Source organism: Nannobrachium achirus, assembly GCF_963921795.1.
Source record: "Nannobrachium achirus genome assembly, chromosome: 15".
In the NCBI taxonomy this organism is placed as follows: domain Eukaryota; kingdom Metazoa; phylum Chordata; class Actinopteri; order Myctophiformes; family Myctophidae; genus Nannobrachium; species Nannobrachium achirus.
Window position 1 is genome coordinate 6,349,195 of NC_137822.1, and position 21,277 is coordinate 6,370,471.

Sequence of the window (21,277 nt, forward strand, 5' to 3'; positions counted from 1 at the left end):
TCACTCGCACTGCAAAGAGAAACACACTATTAGACACTCAATAAAAAATAAAAAAAACAGGAAAAAGCATGCAGACACTTTATCATGCACTATTTAAAAACACTAACCCCCCCCCCCCCCCCCCCTCCAAGTACACCACTTGTGGCCAGCCACCTGTCAGGGCTCCACCCTGGTGAGGCCACGTGTCATGAGCCACCCAGAGCTGAACAGCACCGCATGCGTGCATACGAAGCTATGGCGATCGGGTCCACGCAGTCAGTGCTCTGGCTGGTCCACAAGGCAAGTAAAACATCATGGGGCTAGACAGTGGCTCCGCATGAAAATTCCCATACGAGGCCAATAGGCCTATTGACAGGTGTGGGGAAATAGCAACACCTCCCACAGTAGGATTCCCACTGTCGTGCCTGCTACATTAAAGAACACTCAGATTATGCCCAACATTAAAGAACACTCAGATTAAGCCCAAAACTTCATCGCTGCTAGAACATACAATTGAGGACAGTGCATACCTTCCATGACTCTAGGACCCAACATACCACCAGGCAACCACAAGTGAGCTGCTGGCTGGGTGTGGCTCCCTTTTATACAGCTAGGTGTCTCAGCTGTCCTGCATATTGGGTGATTAGGGGAGTCACATGACCCAAGATAGCTCAACCCACTACACTAGGATGGAATAATGTTGCTCTATCAGTATTTCTTTCTTTGTTGATGCTGCTACTGTAAGTGTTTATGTGGATATACTTAACAATCTTATCTTATCTTAAAGGTGATTCTGCTAAGCCTAATGTTACCCTTCTGTATGGAACAATGAACAATATGAAGAGGCTTATTGCCACCGAAGGGAGAGACAGCTGCTGATTTCCGAAGGTCGCAGTATACCATGAGAAATGTTGTAGCTTGTCCTTCCGTCCTTCCTTCCTTCCTACTGTAACATTTCAGGCCTACTGTAACATTTCATGTTACAGTAGGCCTAAGTGTAACATTTCATGTTACAGTAGGCCTAAGTGTAATGCAGTAGCCTAATTCAAGTGTAGGAGATGTAGTGTTTGTATTAACTGCACAGTGTGTACCGGTATAACTGTAGCCTCTGTGCTCTCTGTATCCCCAGGCACAGAGGACGTGTCATTCCTGCAGTGGTACTCCACAGACTCCAGCCTCTCCATTGTCATCCTGCTCCTACAAAGCAGTGTGTTCTTCACATGCTTTCTGAAGTCATCTGACACAAAGTAATAAATAAAGGGGTCTAGACAACTGTTAAGGCTGGCCAAACACAGAGTGATGATACAGAAGCCATATCCAGTATTAGTCTCCCCAATGCTCAGCAGAGAGTAATGAATCACCAACACTATGTTACTGGGGACGAAACACACCAGGAATGTCACCAGTACCGTCACCATCAACACCAAAGCTTTGCGACGGTTCTTTGCTGCTGTGCTGTCTAGCATGTTGTTGTCCAGGTACCGGAACAGACGAAGAACATTTACAAAAACAATCACTATGCAAGGAATAAGAAACACAACAGTGGCCATTAACATGAAGTAGTAATAAGGGTACTTGACAGAAGCGAATGGATTGTTTATGTCCCATATGACACTGACATCATGGCAGGTGGTAATATTGAGGTCCATGACTCTAACTGTGTGATCATACTGGTATAGAGGAATGGTGGTGGTCCAGATGAAAACCCAGATGGACACACAGACACCAATTGCCACTTTGTTGTTCTGCTCAGAAAAAGGGTCGACCAGAACCCGGTACCTCTGGACACTCAGACAGGCAATGAAGAGGATGGAGCAGTACATGTTCCCATAGAAGAACCCCACCAAGACTTTACACATTCCCTCTCCAAAGATCCAGTCATTTCCATTAAAGTGGTAAGCGATCTTTAGGGGGATCCAGATGACAAAAAGCACGTCAGACAGAGCCAGGTTGGCCATGTAGATCGTTGATGGATGCTTCTTCTTGGTCCTGAACAGAAACACCCACAGAGCCATGGTGTTGGCAGGCAGGCCCACAACAAACACTATGATGTAGAGGATGGGGAGGAAGATGGTGGTCAGATGACTCTTCAGTGTGTCAGCTGTTGCTTTATCCACACTAACTAGGACCTGGTCCTGGGGGTTCTCAATAAAATGAGTGAGACCACGTGGGTCTTTTCCTTTAATAGCTGTTGCATTATCCATGCTCAATTCTCCATCTCCACTAACTCCACTAACATTGACGTTGTTGTTCAACGTTGTTGACGGCTTCAACACAACCCCTCTATGACCATGTTGCTTCATCCACATCCCGGTGGTCCACATGCTCAATGGAACCACTGCCTTTTTTTCCTATAAGAAAGCCAACGTACACAAAAGTCAGTTTTACAATAGTTTAAAATGAACAGAGGTAACTTAAAGGGATGTTTCACTTTCAAACATGTTTAACGTCTACTCTCGGCATAAGAAGAATACCAGCTCTCACGGAAATCTGCAGCAGGATATCTTTTATCTAGATGAGCATATCATACTGACGTAACAGAATTGAACAGCAACCCTCTTCATTATGTTTCTAATATAACGTTATATGGCGATACATTTCCTGCTTGAAGATATGATTTCATGCCCGGTAGGCTATGCAAAATACATTTTGTTTTTTTCTGTCAAGTGTGTGGGGCTGCTGTCAAAGGGAAATAGTCATTAGTAGTCCTAAGATATAATGTAAAAATGGACGTGATGATACCATCTGGAATACACAGCATACACAATCTATTTAGGTGATGTTTGTCTCCACCAGCCGAAGGCATGGGGGAGAGTATGTTTTCCCCTCCGTCCGTCCGTCCGTGCGTGCGTGCGTCCGTCCGTCCGTCCGTCCGTGCGTCCTCGCAGATTGTGAGCACCTAATCTCAGTCGCCGTTGGCCCGGTCGCTGCCAAAGTGAGCACACACATTCCCTGGATGCCAATCTAGAACCTCTGCCCCAAATCTTTCAAATGGGCCTTTTCTAGCGCCACCTAGTGGCCGATGTTCGCAAAACACATTTCTGTGCACTACTCTTACAGATTTTGTCCAAAAATCCTACAAATCGGTAGGCAGTATCTCGACAGTCATGTGATCGACACGGATCTGTCCGATTTTGCATATTCCATCCTGATTGGCTAAGATTGGCTTCCAAAGTTTGTAGGATTGAGCCGTTTTGAACAAAATGCCTCAAATCCCAAACGCAAAGTGCAATTATCATGAAATCGCGCACACACGTTCCCACTAGGCCGAGGAAGAAATGCCACTTAATTTTTTTTAAATCAGCCTCATGGTGGCGCTATAACAGGCCGATTTGTGGTTTTACCTATAACTCCCCCGATCAGTTTCAAACTTTGTAAGCTTACTCCCTAGAGGCTAAGGATAAACCTTTGCCCTGCATTTTTCACATCAGCCTTTTATAGCGCCACCTTTGGGCCGACTTATGTAAAACATATTTTTGGATATTACTCCTTGAGATTTTATCCAAAAATCACGCAAATCGGTACAAAGTATCTCTATAGTCAGGTGTGGGCTCATATTCCATCCTGATTGGCTAATATTAGCTTCCAAAGTTTGCAGGATTGCTCAGTTTTTGAACAAAATGCCTCAAATCATCAACGCAGCTTGCGATTACCGTGACATTTGCCACACATATTCCCACTAGGTCAAGGAACAAATGCTACCTTTTTAACATTGTCCTGTTATAGCGCCACCAGCAGGTAGACTTTAGCAAAACACATTTTTGGAACACAATGCTTGAAATCATGCATGCAGCGTCCGATTGCCATGAAAGATCTAAGGTGAAGAACATATGCCACCCTTTTTACATTGGCCTATTATACAGTAGCACCACCAGGACGCACGGCCTGGTGGAGACCTGTGCTCGGAAGAGCACTACTTCTAGTTTATGTTTGTTTTCTTATTATTTAGTTAATATTGTTGTTGTCTTTATATTTTCTAAAACAATAATTCTCATTCATACTATGTTTAACATTTACATAAAAAATGTGATAGTGTATAAGTTGTCCTAGAGATATTTCACAGGGCACCCCTATAAATATGTTTTCCTCCTAGGCACCCCTTTATAGGCTATTAATAATTTTCACTCGCCATACCTATATCTATCTATTAAACCAGCAAACTCACTCACTCACTCACTCACTCACTCACACACTCACGCTCTAACGCTCACGCTTATCTACGTTTATCTATTCACTCGATTCAGCAACTGATCCCAAAGTTCACATGGTATTGGCCATTAGCATTATACCAACGGTGACGGAGCCCGAATTTAATTTCTCCCAAATTAAAGCTGTTTATTAGCGTTTTCTACTGTCTGTTGCCAGGGTTACGGTCTGTTCCTCCAGGCCATGGGATCTGTAGCCCCACACACACACAAACACACACACACACACACACACACACACACACACACACACGCACACACACACACACACACACACACACACACACACACACACACACAGCTCCCTCTCTCACAGTTAGGAATATGCATTCTCTCTCTCTCTCTCTCTCTCTCTCTCTCTCTCTCTCTATCTCTCTCTCTCACACACACGCTTTCACCAGGTGCGTTTGATGTGTGTCTCATCTACGGTCGCTTATCTCCACAAATAGGGCAAAAATTTGTTTTTCCAAAATCTTCCTGATCCATGTTGATGACATGAGTGTAGACATGCTGTGTAGTGATTTTCGTGATTTTAGGGCAAAATCTGTATAGGAGCAGTGTCCAAAAATGTGTTTTTAAAAATCAGCCTGAAGGTGGCGCTATATGGGACAGATTCATGTTGATGGGATGAGTGTAGACATACTGTGTAGCGATTTGCGTGATTTTAGGGCAAAAACTGTAGGAGCAGTGTCCAAAAATGTGTTTTAAAAATCGGCCTGAAGGTGGCGCTAGAAGAGGGCCATGTGAGAAATGAGGGGTAGGGTCTCCACGTTGCCTTGGCGGACGAATAGGTACCGGCCCCGGCTCTCCCGGACGCTCCTAGCCCGAGTTACGGCATTTTATGTGAGCTGCAGTGGAGGGGGTCCTCCACTGGGGGCGCCACCACTTTTGCATCCGTTCTGGAGCACCAGGAGTGGGTGGTCCCCAGGAATTCCCCGTGAGCAGCCCCGTTGGGGTGGTCATTTGGTCATTTTTGCACATTTGGTAATTTTTTACACCTGGGGGTCCCCCAGGGACCTGGGGGTCCCTGAAGCTCCTTGGAGGTTGTAGTTTGGCAGGTAAGGAGTGTGTGTGCAAAATTTGGCATGGATGGGGGCAACGGTTGTGGAGATATGAGCAGGGCAAAAGTGTAACGTGTGACGTGTGACGTGTGACGGACGGACGGAGAGACAGACAGACAGACAGACAGACAGACAGCCGGTGGAGGTTTTGGTAGTAAATGTAATTATGACCAGTAAGACTCCCTAAGTAAAACAAGTCTTGACAGGTCAGGAGCAGACATGCTACAGCTGTGCATCGACAATGCATTGGTTGGTTCCCAAACTTTTTCATGTCAAGGAGCCCCCATCTGAAAATGTGTAATGCCACTAATGCCAGGCCGGGATCCCCCAAAAGAGATTTTCTTTCTTTTTTTTAAAGATTTTAATCAAAGTACCCCCCCCCCCCCCCCCACACACACACACACACACACACACACACACACACACACACACACACACACACACACACACACATAGATTGCATGTTGATAGCAGATCTACACGCTTAAAGGACAACTATGTTTTCATATTTTACATGTAATGTAATTAGAGTAAAGGTTGTGCGCTTGTAGATCGGCTATTTTCAGCGCCAATGTATTTTGGTTTAAAGTGGTTCAAAAAATTCTGATGGTATATCATCATTTAGCTGGGGACCCCACTTTGAGAACCACTGCCCTACTGCATAGTGCATACGTCCATGATTCTCCATGTCACATGAATGCTGCACGTGCACACACGCACACACCAACCCAGTACGCACGCATACAAATTACTTGGATTACCTTTGGATGCCGCAAAATCAAACATTGACAATATTGCACATAAAAAATGGACGCACAAGTGCGCAAATATTTATATTTTCCCTTGAAACACTCTCAACAATTTCCAAAACAAGAATAAAAATAGTATGTGCCTTGAGTTGTGTATAAACTGGGGGTCCTTGACATTAAAAGGTTTGGCAACCACAGCTCTAGATATACTGACTTTGCACCTTTGACCCTGGAGTTTCCACGTCCATGAACTGAAGAAACTGTCTGCTGTAATTATAATTAGAACTACGTCTAAAGATGCTTCTCCTTTTGATTGATTGAAGAATGTATTAGAAGTTTGCAATAGAAAAAAGTACAGTTTCATGACAGTACAAATCACTGGTACAAGGTCAACTAAAAGGAGATCCTAGAAAGCCGAGGCTTATTTCCACAGGAACCACACTTTAAGTATCTCATATAACATTGAAAGACAGACGGATAGAACATAGTACTTTATCTAGGATAATATCAGTTTCAAAAGCATAACATCAAATACAAAGGCAGAAAAAGAGAAAAAAAGGGGGGGGGGGGGGGGGGGGAGCATGGGGGCTTAGTCTATTTCATTCACGTTTGGTGAATGTAGCTGTGGGCAGGAAGAGTTGATGTCTTCAGGCGGTAACCATAGTTCGAGTGCATCTCTCCACTCCGACATGTCTCCTTTCCGACATGTCTCCATTCCGACACTAACCCTATCTCTAACCCTAACCCTAAACCGAACCCCCATGGGAGTGTCGCCACTCCGACAATAAGAAGTCAATTTCGGAGTTGCCTGATCAACCTGATCAACCCCTACACCCCCACCCGTTCACTTAGATCAGCCAACTCAGGGATGCTGAGTTTTGCTGACAGAACCCTCGCTAAAAACCCCAGGGCAAAAATCCACTCGTCCGAGACAGTTTACCCTCCTGGCCGCGTTATTGGAAATGACACCCGAGCTCCGTTTTAAAGAGGAAAAAAGAGCTTAAAACCAACTTGCTAGGGTTACGTTGTCTTGGTGTTGATGAAGACAAGTTTATATCGGATCTGCAAGCTCAAAAGTAGTCGCATATAGTTGTCTGAATTGTATGAGTGGAACGTTAAATCAGGCACACTGCAGTGCAATTATTTACTATAAAATCTACTATTACATTTGCGTGTACAGTACACTGGGACTTGGGAGTTAATCTGTTATATAGGCTCGTGATCGCGCTGCTGCTGTTGTGATGTCTACATTATAGACATGATGTCTGCAAAAAAACACTTTCTTTAATATAGAAAACATTTGTATCATAGCCTATTCTTCTTCCTCGTTGTAGGCCTATTGTTGTTTTTAATGTAATGAAAATAGGGAGCTTTATTATGAGGAAAAAACTGGTGTGTTTTCCCTTTTAAAATTGGGTAAAATCGCGCATTTTTAAACACATTTCCTTAACGGTTATCACTTATGTAACCGATAAACTTTTGCTCCCGACAACCCCCCCCCCCCCCCCCCCCGATTTAAGTTGTGTTTATTATGTAATTGTATAATGGATGTCAGAAAATATGAAAAAATATAAATATTGGAACCGTTAAGAGAACCGTTAGGAACCGGAATCGCTAAGGACTCGGAATCGTTAAAATCCTAACGAGTCCCAACCCTAGTCTAGCTAGGGGTTTGTCATGATGCTGAATCCACTGCAAGCATCATGAAAAAAAAAAACACTCCTTGGGCTAGAAATGGCCTCAGAGAACGATGCATAGGTCTATATGGGTGAGCATTCATGTTAGTCGGAGGCCTTAGGATTTTTTTTCTCGTGCTAATCAGTCTAAAAGCGCCAAATTTTGCACAGATGTAGCCCAGGGCATGCTCTAATGATTTAGCTAGGGCGCCCGAGTCGGCGACCTTCGGGGTCCCATAAAACGATGGTTTAGTGATGAAAAGTGATGAGTCATCACTTTTCAGAGTTTTGTGGGTGTTTTCTGGAGCTGTGGCGACCCTGCAGGTCGCCGACTCGGGCGCCCTAGCTAAATCATTAGAGCATGCCCTGGGCTACATCTGTGCAAAATTTGGCGCTTTTAGACTGATTAGCACGAGAAAAAAAACCCTAAGGCCTCCGACTAACATGAATGCTCACCCATATATGCATCATTTTCTGAGGCCATTTCTAGCCCAAGGAATGTTTTTTGTGCAAAACAAATGCTTGCAATGGATTCAGCATCATGACAAACCCCTAGTTAGACCCCTCACATCCTACTTAAATACCCAGAAAAAAAGTGTTTTTCTGGGTATTTTCCTCCTGTATTGAAAGTCGATGGGAGCCCAACTTGATTTGGCCGCTGTGGCGACCCCGAATGTCGCAGACTCGGGCGCCCTAGCTAAATCATTAGAGCATACCCTGGGCTACATCTGTACAAAATTTGGCGCTTTTAGACTAATTAGCACGACATTACCATGTCATCTCCCTAACGCCTCCGACTACCTGGCATGCCCCATTTTGAGCATGTCATTGAAGGCCAAGTAAATAAATGAATACGTAATGAGAAACATTTCTGAAAATGTGTCGTGAGCTTTTAGATTGGCTTTCACAACAATGGCTTATTATGTTTCTCTGTGGCTCAGTGATTAATGCAGACATATTATCATTGTAAAATGTGTAGCACATTGGCATAGACAATAAGGAGTTTATTAAGTATTTTTGGTAAAAGAATAAATGTGTTGATTGATTTGTGTTAGTTGAAATATTTAATACATTCTCTGAAGTTTTGCTATATTTTGTTTTTATATTTGGGCATTGCTTCTGAGATATTTCCACTCATTTGAATCATCTGCTGCCTTGTACATGGTACATGATGACGTAGGCCGACATTTAACTTAGTTTTTAACCACATTGTCTTGGTTTATATTTTAATTAAAAGAAAATGCTCAAAACTACCAGTAAATACAATGCCATATGATCCATATGAGTGTGGTGTTGCCAGGCAATATAGAACATTCTTTTTTTCTTTCTTTCTTTTTTTCTTTTTAGTTGCCGGCCTGGACCAGCCAGGAATGGACCGGCCGTTCGGGAGTTGTCCCGCTTTTCCCAATGGCCAGCACGTCCCTGGACCCCACCTTTGTGTTGCCTGCACAGCTATATTTTACCCTGTCACAGGACTCAACCCTCCCTGTGTAAAAGCTACAACACTCTGCTTTAAGTTGTGAGAATGGATATTAATATGTGTTTTTACTTTTTAGACATGTGGGAGACGTGTGCTTTTGGGAGGCTGGAGAGAGGAACACAGGTGAGAGAGTGGACACAAGCCTGATGCTTTTAAACATGTCCTCAGCCAAATAAGAAACTGTTCACCTGCTGCATTGAGAGCATCACCATTCATTTCACACAGCTTGCTGAAGAAAGCTTCAGAACTGTTGCAGCACTTCGAACTGTGACCTTTTGGTGATTCCCTCATAATAGAGGGATAGAGCGCACCAAGCTTAGTTATGCAGACCAATGACGAATTCATGAGTTCATGGGTCATAGATAAACATCTCTGTGATGACCTACAGCCAGGGTTTACTTATGAACTGACATGTCATGACAGGTCCTCCTGTGTGTTTCATCATGCTGTGTTCTTTGAAAGACCCTTCCCTTCATAGCTTTACATACCATAGGATGAGTAACAGGTGACAGGGGAAGGTTCAACACTTAACCCTACAGTATATACTTGAGCTTTAATGTTGTTTTGTGTCTTAACCACATTTACATTTGTGATAGGAACACTTTTTCTCTTAGTAGATTTAACAAGTAGGCAATTTGTAGTTATAAAATAATATACTGACACAGAATAGCTCGGATGGTGATGAGCTACTGCAATATACAAATTCAGTCTATAACCTTATTCTTCATGTAGCTTCCCAACACATAGAGCAATAATATATCTCCTATACTACATAATACTGTAGCTTCATATCCATGTTTTTATCTTATTTATACAAACTCATGGTGGGGTGGACCTGGAGGCAAGATACCTTAATATAGCCTATCATAGTGTAAGAATAGAGCCTGTAGTAATAACTACGAGACTGGACAGGACATGAATATTAAATATAAAAAAATAATATGTATAATTAATCACAAATATTAACATTACACGTTTATATAATATAATAAGAGTTCTTGAACAGACTTGCAATAAATATCCCATCTTGTATACACTGTAAACATTGGAAAATAGGACAAAATACCATCTTAATTATAACAATCTCCATTTATTATAAGGAATAATAGGTACACTATAGTTCAATATGATACTGGTTTCAGTGGTACATTGAAACATAACAGTGATCTTTAATTGGTGGTTAAGTAGTTAAGTGGTTAAACAAGGACATATTTCATCTGATCTGTGTCTACTTGCGTATAGGCACAGATGGGACTCCAGTTTGTCAAATGGAAAGAACATACAATAAAACTGGTATTGATGGCGAGGTTTTTCTTAAACCTTTGGATAAAAACCTTGAGTCTGAAACAGCTCAAGTTACCGTGAAGCGATGCCAAAATTGGAGAGCAAATACGAAGTAACAACATCTGGTTTATTCAGAGATAATGTCCAGAATACAGCATTCCTCCAAATACAGCGAAGACTAAATCTACCGATCAGATCAAAGACAATAGTATATACACTGATACTGATGCTGACCTTCAAAGCAGCCAAAGGTATGGCGCCTCCATACCTCCAAAACCTGATCAACCCCTACACCCCCACCCGTTCACTTAGATCAGCCAACACAGGGATGCTGACAGAACCCTCGCTGAAGGCCCCAGGACAGAAATCCACTCATCCGAGACAGTTTGCCCTCCTGGCCCCCAAGCTGTGGAATAAACTTCCTGTCGCACTTAGAACAACGGACTCACTCGCTAGCTTTCGCCGTGGACTGAAGACTCACCTTTTCAGACTCCACCTTGACCCATAGCACCACTCAATGACCATACATGAAGCTAGTTCTCTTTACTGATTTTATTGTTTTAGATTGATATTCATATGCATTTGTTATATTGTTGTTGATGTTCTGACATGTTATCTTGTTATTATAGTACTGTATTATCTGCTTATTGTAAGTCGCTTTGGATTAAAAGCGTCTGCTAAATGCCTAAACTGTAAACTGTAAACTGTAAACACAGTATATACTATATAGGCTCCTGGACCCTCCCTTCAAGGAAGAGATAGGTCAAATTGGTTGAGGGACCCTTCCTTCCTGGCAGGCCACACCTCCAGGGTTCACCTTGCAAGCAAGAAGTCATGGCCATGGGACAATCAAAAGCTGATAGCTTTTGATTTTCAAAAGCAGTGTTAATTTTGTTGACTATAGACTAAGACTAAAAGACTACAAGATTTTTATATTTTGTCGATAACACTAGATTACACTAAAACTATTTCAGAAGACTATTATGTGTGTCTTAGTCTTAGTCTTTTTAATACGTTATTAAAAAGACTAAGAATAAGAAGACAAAATCTAAGTCTAAGACTAATGGCTGTAAAAGCTAAAACCGGTATACAGTAACTGCAATGAAATTAGAGCCAAATACATCTTTTATCTTTACATTTGAGAATGTCACTTATCTGTTCTTTTCCATTCTTGTTGGTTTTGCACAGAGAGTAGCAGACAGTGTCAGATGTGGTTATATTTTGCCTAAAAGACTTAGACTAATCCAAAAAGTCTAAAATATTTTTGATATTTAGTCGACTAAGACTAGACTAGACTAAAACAATTTCATAAGACTAAGACAGGACTAAGACTAAATGGTGTGTTATTCAAAAGACTAAGACTAAATCAAAATTTGCTGAAAAAAATAACGCTGTTCAAAAGCTGATAGCTTTTGATTGGATTAATACATTTGGAGTCATGAGACAATCAAAAGCTGATACTCAGTTCACATCCTTTGACCACAGTTAAATGATACAGCAAGTCATTGTATGTTTGAGTTAATCACAGGCTAAGCAAATTGGAGTTAACCAGACAGTCACTGTCGTTTGAGTTGTCGCATACAGTCCGTCAAAGTCTTAGGAGCTATAGTCAACTTGTTCTTGAAAAACGGATGCTAAAATAAAAATAATGTTTCGAAAATATTTTATAAAATAATAAGCTTCATACATGTGTTTCTATTCAAAAATGACCACAAAAAGCGTAAAATAATGATAAAATAATCATTTTGGCCATTGTCGGGCCGACACTTTGTTTACATCCTAGTCTAACACTATCAAAGAATAAACTAGAATGTAAACAAAGTGTCGGCTCCTTTAATAACACAGCTCATGCGTATTAATATTAACAAAATACATATGTTTAAAATAAAAGCACACTATAAAATCCTTTTTATCAGGTATATTTTAACAGGTATTGTCAAATATAAGAACAAAGGTAGGTATAACATTTAGTGAAAAAGGGAGCTGGATCTATCATGAATGAACAGAGGTTGAACTCATACAGTAACTATGAAGTACCATGCATATAGTAATACATAAGGACCGCAGGTCTACATTAGAAACGGAGGGTGAGAGAGATTTCTTCCGTTTGGTCCGTTTGATGTCCGTTCTATCTCCCTGTCTGTAACTGTCTGTATGATTAAGGTCCGTACATGGAGCCTAACGCACACCCCCCAACTGAACGTACAAGATTTGTCCGTAGCAAGAAGTACCCGCGGCCACCGTTCTTATACCTCTATGACAGCGGTTCTCAAACTATGGGTCCCAATAAGAAATATATTTCATCAAGAAACAGGAAAAAAGGAACGTTGTTGCAACCACGTGAAGAGGACACCTTGACTCACACCAAGTGAACAATGAAAATCATTTTCAAAATCTACATTCATGTTGAACAGAGACGGAGATGGAGGAAGAGTGTGTGTCTTTGAAATAGATTGGCAGGATGGGTGGGGGAAGAGATTGTGTTAGAGCTCAGGACTCAATCTGTCTTTTACAACAGGGTCTCCTCCAAATAGCACCTCGGGACTACAGGAAGGGACGGGGGGTGAGAGAAGGTTTTGGACAGTTCTGGTCAGCGATTTGCGACCTCTTGATAAGGGAGCTTAGGGTATGTTTATACGAGGACGGTCCCGTTGTTATGGTGTCGTCACCAAAACATGTAGCGCGTTTACATGGTGTATTGGCTCGTATTGTCCGTAGGGTTGGTGTGTTTAGACTGTTTACATGACAACGCACCAATTCACGCAAAATGCTGGCAAATTCCTTTTCCTCCACCAAAGAGACTACAAGAAACTCTTTCCAACTCCTGGCAGACTGACAGTCTGTGGCATTTAGTGACAAACTGGGCGTTTAAAAGTCTACAGGAGTATATCGACTCAATTCTACCAATCCATCAATTCTATCTTGCAAAAGAGTCGGTAGATATGATTACTGTATGCATTTTTGGGCGTGGTTTCGAGGCCATCCTGTGGTGTCATCGTTACAATAGTGCACAGGTTCTCAATATCAGAGCTTTAAGATTCTTCTTTTAGATTCAAAATGTTAAAACTAAATATACAGTATCTGATCTTTATGTTTGTTAAAAAAATATATGTAAATAAAAAGTTAAATAGCTATACCTTCTGATAGCAATCATTGTTAGAGTTTGTTCAGTAACAGATCAACAATCACACCATCTATTGGTACGAAGAGCCCTATTTATTCTTCCCCAGTGTCACAAGGTGAACATAACATTATTGATGGGTCAGGAGTACAGGCAGTGCACACAGTCGCACTCCCCAGAGTCCTCACTCTCCTCCGGTTGATAAGCAGCTACCGCTCTCTATATTCCCAGGCACTGAGGATGTGTTATTCCTCCTGCAGTAATTCTCCACAGACTCTGTGCTCTCCACATTCCTCCTGCTCCTACAAAGCAGTGTGTTCCTCACATGCTTCCTGAAGTCATCTGACACAAAGTAATAAATAAAGGGGTCTAGACAACTGTTGAGGCTGGCCAAACACAGAGTGGTGATGAGGCTTTTCAAACACAGATTGATGATGTAGAAGCCTTGTCCAGTATTAGTCTCCCCAATGCTCAGCAGAGAGTAATGAATCACCAACATTATGTTACTGGGGATGAAACACAACAGGAATGTCACCAGAACCGTCGCAATCAACACCAAAGCTTTGCGACGGTTCTTTGCTGCTGTGCTGTCTAGCATGTTGTTGTCCAGGTACCGAAACACAAGAACGTTGGCAACAACAATCACTATGCAAGGAATTAGAATGACAACAGTGGCCATTAACATGAAGTAGTAATAAGGGTACTTGACAGAAGCGAATATGTCATTTGAGTCCCATATGACACTGACATCATGGCAGGTGGTAATATCGAGGTCTATGACTCTAACTGTGTGATCATACTGGTATAGAGGAATGGTGGTGGTCCAGATGAAAACCCAGATGGACACACAGACACCAATTGCCACTTTGTTGTTCTGCTCAGAAAAAGGGTCGACCACAACCCGGTACCTCTGTACACTCAGACAGGCAATGAAGAGGATGGAGCAGTACATGTTCCCATAGAAGAACCCCACCAGGACTTTGCACAGCCCCTCTCCATAGATCCAGTCATTTCCATTAAAGTGGTAAGCGATCTTTAGGGGGAGCCAGATGACAAAAAGCACGTCAGACAGAGCCAGGTTGGCCATGTAAATCGCAGATGGATGCTTCTTCTTGGTCCTGAACAGAAACACCCACAGAGCCATGGTGTTGGCAGGCAGGCCCACGACAAACACTATGATGTAGAGGATGGGGAGGAAGATGGTGGTCAGATGACTCTTCAGTATGTTAGCTGTTTTCTTATCCACACGAACTTGGACCGGGCGGTTCTCATTCACAATAGCTGTTGTACTTAGGTTGTGGTCCACCACAAGCTCGACCCCATGGAAACCATCTCTTTCAACATAATCTGTTGAGATAAAATTGAGATAGCTTAGAACAGTACAACTCAAATTTCGTCAAGTTGTTAATTTACCGGTTCATGGTTCAGAGTGTATATGTGTACATACATACATACATACATGCATACATACATGCATGCATACATGCATGCATACATACATACATACATACATACATACATACATACATACCGGTACATGCATGCATACATACATACATACCGGTACATGCATGCATACATACATACATACATACATACATACATACATACATACATACATACATACATACTGTACATACATACATACATACATACAAACAGACATACATACATACATACATCTCAAAGTCTCAATTGTTGTTTAAAGCTCTCATATTATTAACACAAAAACTGCATCGAAACAACTTCCAGCCTTACCTTCCAATGCATTTGCTGTAGAAATCCAGGTGAAAAATAGCATGACTGGCAGTAATCCTGTGGAGGCCATTATTCTTGAGGCTTGTGTGTGTTCTTCTCTCTTCACTACAAAAATGACCCTTGAGTGAGAGTTCCCCTTAAGTATTGTCCTGTGTACCTCCCCCTTCTCTCCATGCCTGCCTTAACAACATAGATGGCTTTGCCGATAGATGGCTTGAGGGACGGCTTATAAGCATACCTAGATGGCAGGTCAATTGTTTCCTCATGCAGTGTTTTTTTGAAGGAAAATCTGCTTTCGGGAAGCAGCTTGTGAAGGGAAGACTGAATTGATTTACCATTTCAGGAGAGAAGTGTTTCGTGTGACATAAAGATTATTTTCATGCTAGCTGTGTGACAAGGGTTCATTCTGTCATGTCATGTCGCCCCCAGGCTGTTTCTGCAGTGGAATGTCGTTACACGCAGGAGGATTTAAATATTGTATTCAGTCTAGCCTCTGTTGAACTCCTGTGTGCAGTCAGGGGGGTTGGGTGTTTGTGCTGTCTTTTTAGGCCTGTTCTGTGAGAAGACACAGCCACACCCTACCCCCACTGACTGCACACAAGTTCAACAGGGGCTAAACTGAATACAATGATAACTGCATCCTGTCGAGATGCCAACTTGTGCCATGTGCGGTGTAATCGTGCATCAGCAAATAGTGTTAATTCTGGCATCAGTAATGTTTGTCGTTTATGTGTGTGAGCAATTTGTATGGAACCTGTGGCGGCAAAATTCATATAACAATCATTGTGGTATTGATTTATGCTGCATACTATCCAGCATCAAAGGTCGTCCTGATCCTGACGACCTTTGACGACGAGTGTCACCCCCGTCTCTCTCCCCGTTTCCTGTCAGCCTACTTACTGTACACCTATCAATAAAGGCAGCCCAAAAAATATATGGTTTAGTTCATGTGCATGTCTTGAAAATATTGTTTGCCAAACATCCAGTGTTAGGTGTCACTTTTTTTTTTTTTACTTTGACAGCATGCTTTTATTAGAAAAGAGGAGAAACAACATGAATGGTGGGTTAGGTGCACGCATGTGCACATAGTGGATGGTAGTGCTCTCTCTCAGTGAAACCTTCATGCAGTGCATATGATTTTCAGGCCACTGTGATGGAAAAAGACCCGAGATACTTAAACTCCTCCTTCACCTGGAGTAAAGCCTCATTCCCTACTTGGACTGCACAATCCATCGGTTTCCTGCTGAGAACCATGGCCTCAGATTTAGAGATGCTGATCCTCATTCCGGCCGCTGTACACTCGGCTGCGAACCGGTCCAGTGAGAGCTGAAGGTCTCGGACCGACAAGGCATTTTTAACAAAGATTTTGGATGTGGTGAGTCACAAAACAAGCACATGAACATTAATCTCTCACCTACGGCCTGTCAGAAATAATCACCCTTAACAACAGACTCCAGGGGACCAAAAGATAACCTCTGTACCCACTCACTCACTCTTTTAAAGATAAAAATGTCATCAATTAAAATGCCATCAGAGGTCTAAACAAACCTCAAAGATGGCCTTAGCTGCTGGACTATATCTCTTCTTTGGATGCTGTTAATGATGTGTCCCAGACTCTTTGTTAGGCCTGGCTTGTAACTTCTTTGAGGTCACAATGTTATTTTTTAACAATACAAAGCACAAAGACAATATGTAAGACAGACAATGACAAAATAGAACAAAATAAGGTACCAAAATAAAAAATAAAATAAAATAAAATAAAGGAGGTCATGGGACGCCCGGCACAGTTGTCATGCTTACAAGATTAACATATAACATGTACATGTAGGGATAGGATATCATCAACCTTCATAAAGAATCAGAGGTATCACCCAATTGTCTTGGCCATTTCTCCCATTTCCTTTCTCCTACCTCCTTTTCTCAGAGAGTATGTCATTTGTTCCATAAGATGTAATTGTTTCACAATATTAACATATAGGTCTATAGTAGGGCATTTTTTCTGTAAGATACAAGAATTCAAATGTAGTATTACTGATATCGAAGCCCATTATTTTTTAAAACAGTGTTGTTACTTCTGTCCAGAATGGTTGTATCACAGGGCAAGACCAAAAGATGTGCGCATGATCTACAGCTGTTTCTCCACAATCCCTCCAGTCCAATTGGTTGCCTGTTTGCTTGGACTTCTGCTTTATAAAGAAGCAAATCTGTTTTTTCCAACTGAAGTCTCTCCAAGATAAAGAGTTGGTTGTTGTTGATTGTATTGTCCATGTATCCAACCATACATCATCACTTATCACAATGTCCATTTCTTTTTCCTCATCGTTGTTTTATATACATTGTAGAATCTTTTTTCAATGACATTATATTATACAATTTGCTTACGAGACCCCTCTTACTCTTTGAGTCATACGCATCAGTGAATACCTTAATTATAGTTGGTGTAATCTCTTCTTTAGACCTTTTTATTTCTTTACCAAAGAAATCCCTCAACTGGAAGTATCTATAGAGGTCTTGTTTGACCAGTCCATATTTCTGACTTAATTTTTCAAAAATGTCAATATCCCCTTTTTTTAATTATTGTGCATATGGAAGTGATACCAAGGCGAATCCATTTTCTATATCTTGTGTCTATCAGTGCCGGCATATAGTCAGGATCATATGCTGGCCAGCTTAGAAGCTTAACCTCCCTCTGAAGTTGGAAACACCTTATCACCTCAAACCAAATTTTAAGTGATAGATTTACCCATCGATTCGATGTCAGATAGTTCTATGCTTTTCCATTTAGCAACATATGATGGGTTACACCAGTATACAAGGGGTCTCAACAGGTAAAAGCTCACCCGAGGTCTTTTTTTGTCCCAAATAAAACGTGAAATGTGTTTGTTCCATTCTCTGAATTGTTTCATGGGTATTTCTACTGGTGGCGACAAAAAGAGGTATAATAGTCTGGGTAGGATTACCATTTTAACAGATCTTATTCTACCCCCTAGGACCTAGGTCCAGAGGAAGCATGCACCATCTGTCTAGGTCATCATACATTTATCTAGTTGCACCTTTGTAATTAACATCATACAGTTGAGATAAATCTTTGGGTAGGTTTACACCTAAGTATTTAATATGGGGTAAATACCAATTACATTTATATTTTATAATTAAGTGTCATTTGAGCCTAGTGACTAAACATGAGCAGTCTTTTAAAGATCAAGCTGACATGGCATTAAGGCAAAGGTATGCAACCTCTGAACTCTGACTGATCAATAACTAGTCCAGAAATCAGCAACCTTTTTGAAATTAAGTGCCATGTCAACATAGATTTTAATGACAAATATTTTGAGATATTTTGATTGGCAGGACATAAAGATCATTAGACCTAGAGCAATAATCCACCTATCTCCCCGACTCCCTCCCCAGTCAGAGTTCAGAGTTTTAATGAATGTAGAATTTTGTGCAAGATGTCATTTGCTATTAAACTTTATTTAATTGACCACGTTTAAAAAAAGATTTGATTTTAAAATAAAAAACACACACACTTATGCCAGAGTTCCGGTGATCACCCTCCCCTGGGCCAACGTTGGCCCCTGTGCCTAAGGTTGCCTACCCCTGGTCTAGTCCATACCCATTCGAAGTTATGAGCACCCAAAATATGTGCAGAGTTTGCATTAAAAACTGGAATACAGGCAGTTGTGTGCACATGCTAATGGTCAATGCATTTGTGCAAATTCAGCCACTGAGGAAAACCGGGCATACTGTAGCTCAGAGAGCCTCGGACAGTGACCTTTTGGTTATCCCCCCATTAGGGGGATTGAGCGCACCCGAGGCAGACACAATGACACATTCATGAGTTCATGAGTCATAGTTAAAGGACAACTTTAGTTTTTTACAACAAGGGTTCATATTTTAGATTGTAATGAAAGAATATAAAAGATTAGTGTTAAAATTATTTAATTTACTTCTTTCTATTGTTTTAGAGAGTCTTATTTCAGTTGTTGGGGGCATGCGTAAAAGTGGCTAAATATGTCATTTTACACAGAATAAGCCCATTCTCAAGATACAATGCAACCTTTCATGGTTGGATGTGACTTATGGGGGCTAGAAGTGTTACTGTAAATAGCAATAAAGAAACTGCTGGGTTATTGTGTCTAAAAAGACATATTTAGCCACTTGTACGCATGCCCCCATGCATACGCATGCCCCACATTTTAGCACGGTAAACGCGATAAAACAATAGAACGAAGCAAATGAAAACATTTTAACACTCACTTTTTATTTTCTCTGATTACAATCTAAAATATGAACCCTTGTTGTAAAAAAACAAAGTTGTCCTTTAAACGTGTTTATGATTAGTGTGATGACCTACAGACAGGGTTTATTTATGAAGGGACATGTCATGACAGGTCCTCCTGTGTGTTTCATCATGCGGTGGTTTTTGAAAGACCCTTCCCGTCATTGCTTTACATACCATAGGATGAGTAACAGGTGACAGGGGAAGGTTAAATACTTTATAGTATAGGCCTATATTGTTTTGTGTCTGAACCACATTTTAAATTGTGAATGGAACACTATAATTACATATTCTATTGTAGATATACAGTAAATACAGTAAGTCATTTACTGTGTACTATTTTGCTTAAGGGCATGTTTCACTTTCAAACATTTCTGTCGGTCATTTTGTCATCTAAACCCCAGACAGTTTTTAAGTTGATTGATTCAGTATTTAGACTTAGATATTCATTTTTATCAGGCACGCCCCATTCCTATACGAATCCATAGTAACAAACAAACATTCTTGTACCAAGAGGGGAAAGCATAATCAAAATGTCATTGAATGAAGGCTCCAGCTAGAATCTTTAGTGCCCTCTTGTTGACAAAAGAGGAATCCTTATCCTGGCCAAAAACCCTGTGATGATAAGTGATGATCTGAACAACAGATTTTCTCCTAGTAGATTTTGAGTACTGCAGAGGCAAATAGCAGTTATAAAATAATATAATGCATTGGAAAAGATCAGATGGTGATGAACTACTGCATGCAATATACACATTCAGTCTATAACCTTATTCTTCATGTAGCTTCCCAACACATAGAGCAATAATATATTTCCTATACTGTAGCTTCATATCCATGTTTGTAAGGTGGAATTGTTGGCTAACTGAAGGCACGACCTTATAGCCTATCCTAGTGCACTGGTTCTCGATGTTCTTGACAAAGTTTTTAAACTAAACTTGCAGTAACTGATCTTTGCTTTTGTTAAAACATGTATATAAATAAAAAGTTAAAATAGCTATACAGTCTGATAGCAATCATTGCTAGTGTTTGTTCAGTAACAGAGTGTCTCCCTGTCTCTCTGGCACTTTACTAAAAAGAAAATGCATTTTCAGCAGAGCAGACACGTTTGGACACAAGACGGTTTTAGCGCCACCAGGAAACACTTATGTTCACAATCACCACCATGCTCAATAAAATACAACAAACCCCAAAACAACATACAATACATTTGAACCAAAACATCCATATCAGTGATGACCTAGTGATCAATCCCCACCTAATGTCCATCGCAACTAAACCTGTCATCATGGAACACACACACACACACGCACACACACACACACACACACACACACACACACACACACACACACACACACACAGCAGAGCTGAGCTGTCTGTGAGAGGCACAGCCAAAATACATACTCTACCATACAGATACGTGTAAGTTATTAAAGCAATAAGCCACAAGAGGCGAGTGGTTACCGGGGTAGTATACACCGGCTGAGAGGCGTTGGGAAACACGAGGTGCAGCCGAGTGTTTCCGACCCTCTCAGCCGGTGTATAATACCCCGGTAACCACAAGCCTCGCGTGGCTTATTGCTTTTCTAAAACGGTCACAATATTGCAACATGAAAATCATAGACATGTACCAATTAAAAGTGTTCTATTTCACTAATAATACACAATAAGGTCTGCTC

The 21,277-nt window shown here is 41.2% G+C and overlaps 2 protein-coding genes across 2 annotated transcripts; both read right to left on the reverse strand.

Annotated features, from left to right (window-relative positions):
* Positions 1-2,183, reverse strand: LOC308299186 (proteinase-activated receptor 2-like; the record flags this gene model as incomplete). The annotated part of the gene is made up of 2 exons (XM_080742904.1): positions 1-9; positions 1,071-2,183. 2 exons carry the CDS (start codon positions 2,181-2,183, stop codon positions 1-3), a joined length of 1,122 nt encoding a protein of 373 aa, XP_080599030.1.
* A 10,134-nt stretch (positions 2,184-12,317) lies between these two features.
* Positions 12,318-15,406, reverse strand: LOC308298903 (proteinase-activated receptor 2-like). The gene is made up of 2 exons (XM_080742598.1): positions 15,314-15,406; positions 12,318-14,902 (listed from the first exon to the last, which is right to left on the reverse strand). The coding sequence occupies exons 1-2, from the start codon at positions 15,381-15,383 to the stop codon at positions 13,740-13,742; spliced, it is 1,233 nt and encodes a 410-aa protein (XP_080598724.1). The 5' UTR covers positions 15,384-15,406; the 3' UTR covers positions 12,318-13,739.
* Positions 15,407-21,277: the final 5,871 nt, after the last annotated feature.

Bases quoted from the DNA above. Each gene is read 5' to 3' on its own strand.
- LOC308298903 (XM_080742598.1), bottom strand. From the start codon at position 15,383: ATGGCCTCCACAGGATTACTGCCAGTCATGCTATTTTTCACCTGGATT. The intron at 14,903-15,313 runs GTAAGGCTGGAA...TTATCTCAACAG, and splicing joins TACAGCAAATGCATTGGAAG to ATTATGTTGAAAGAGATGGT.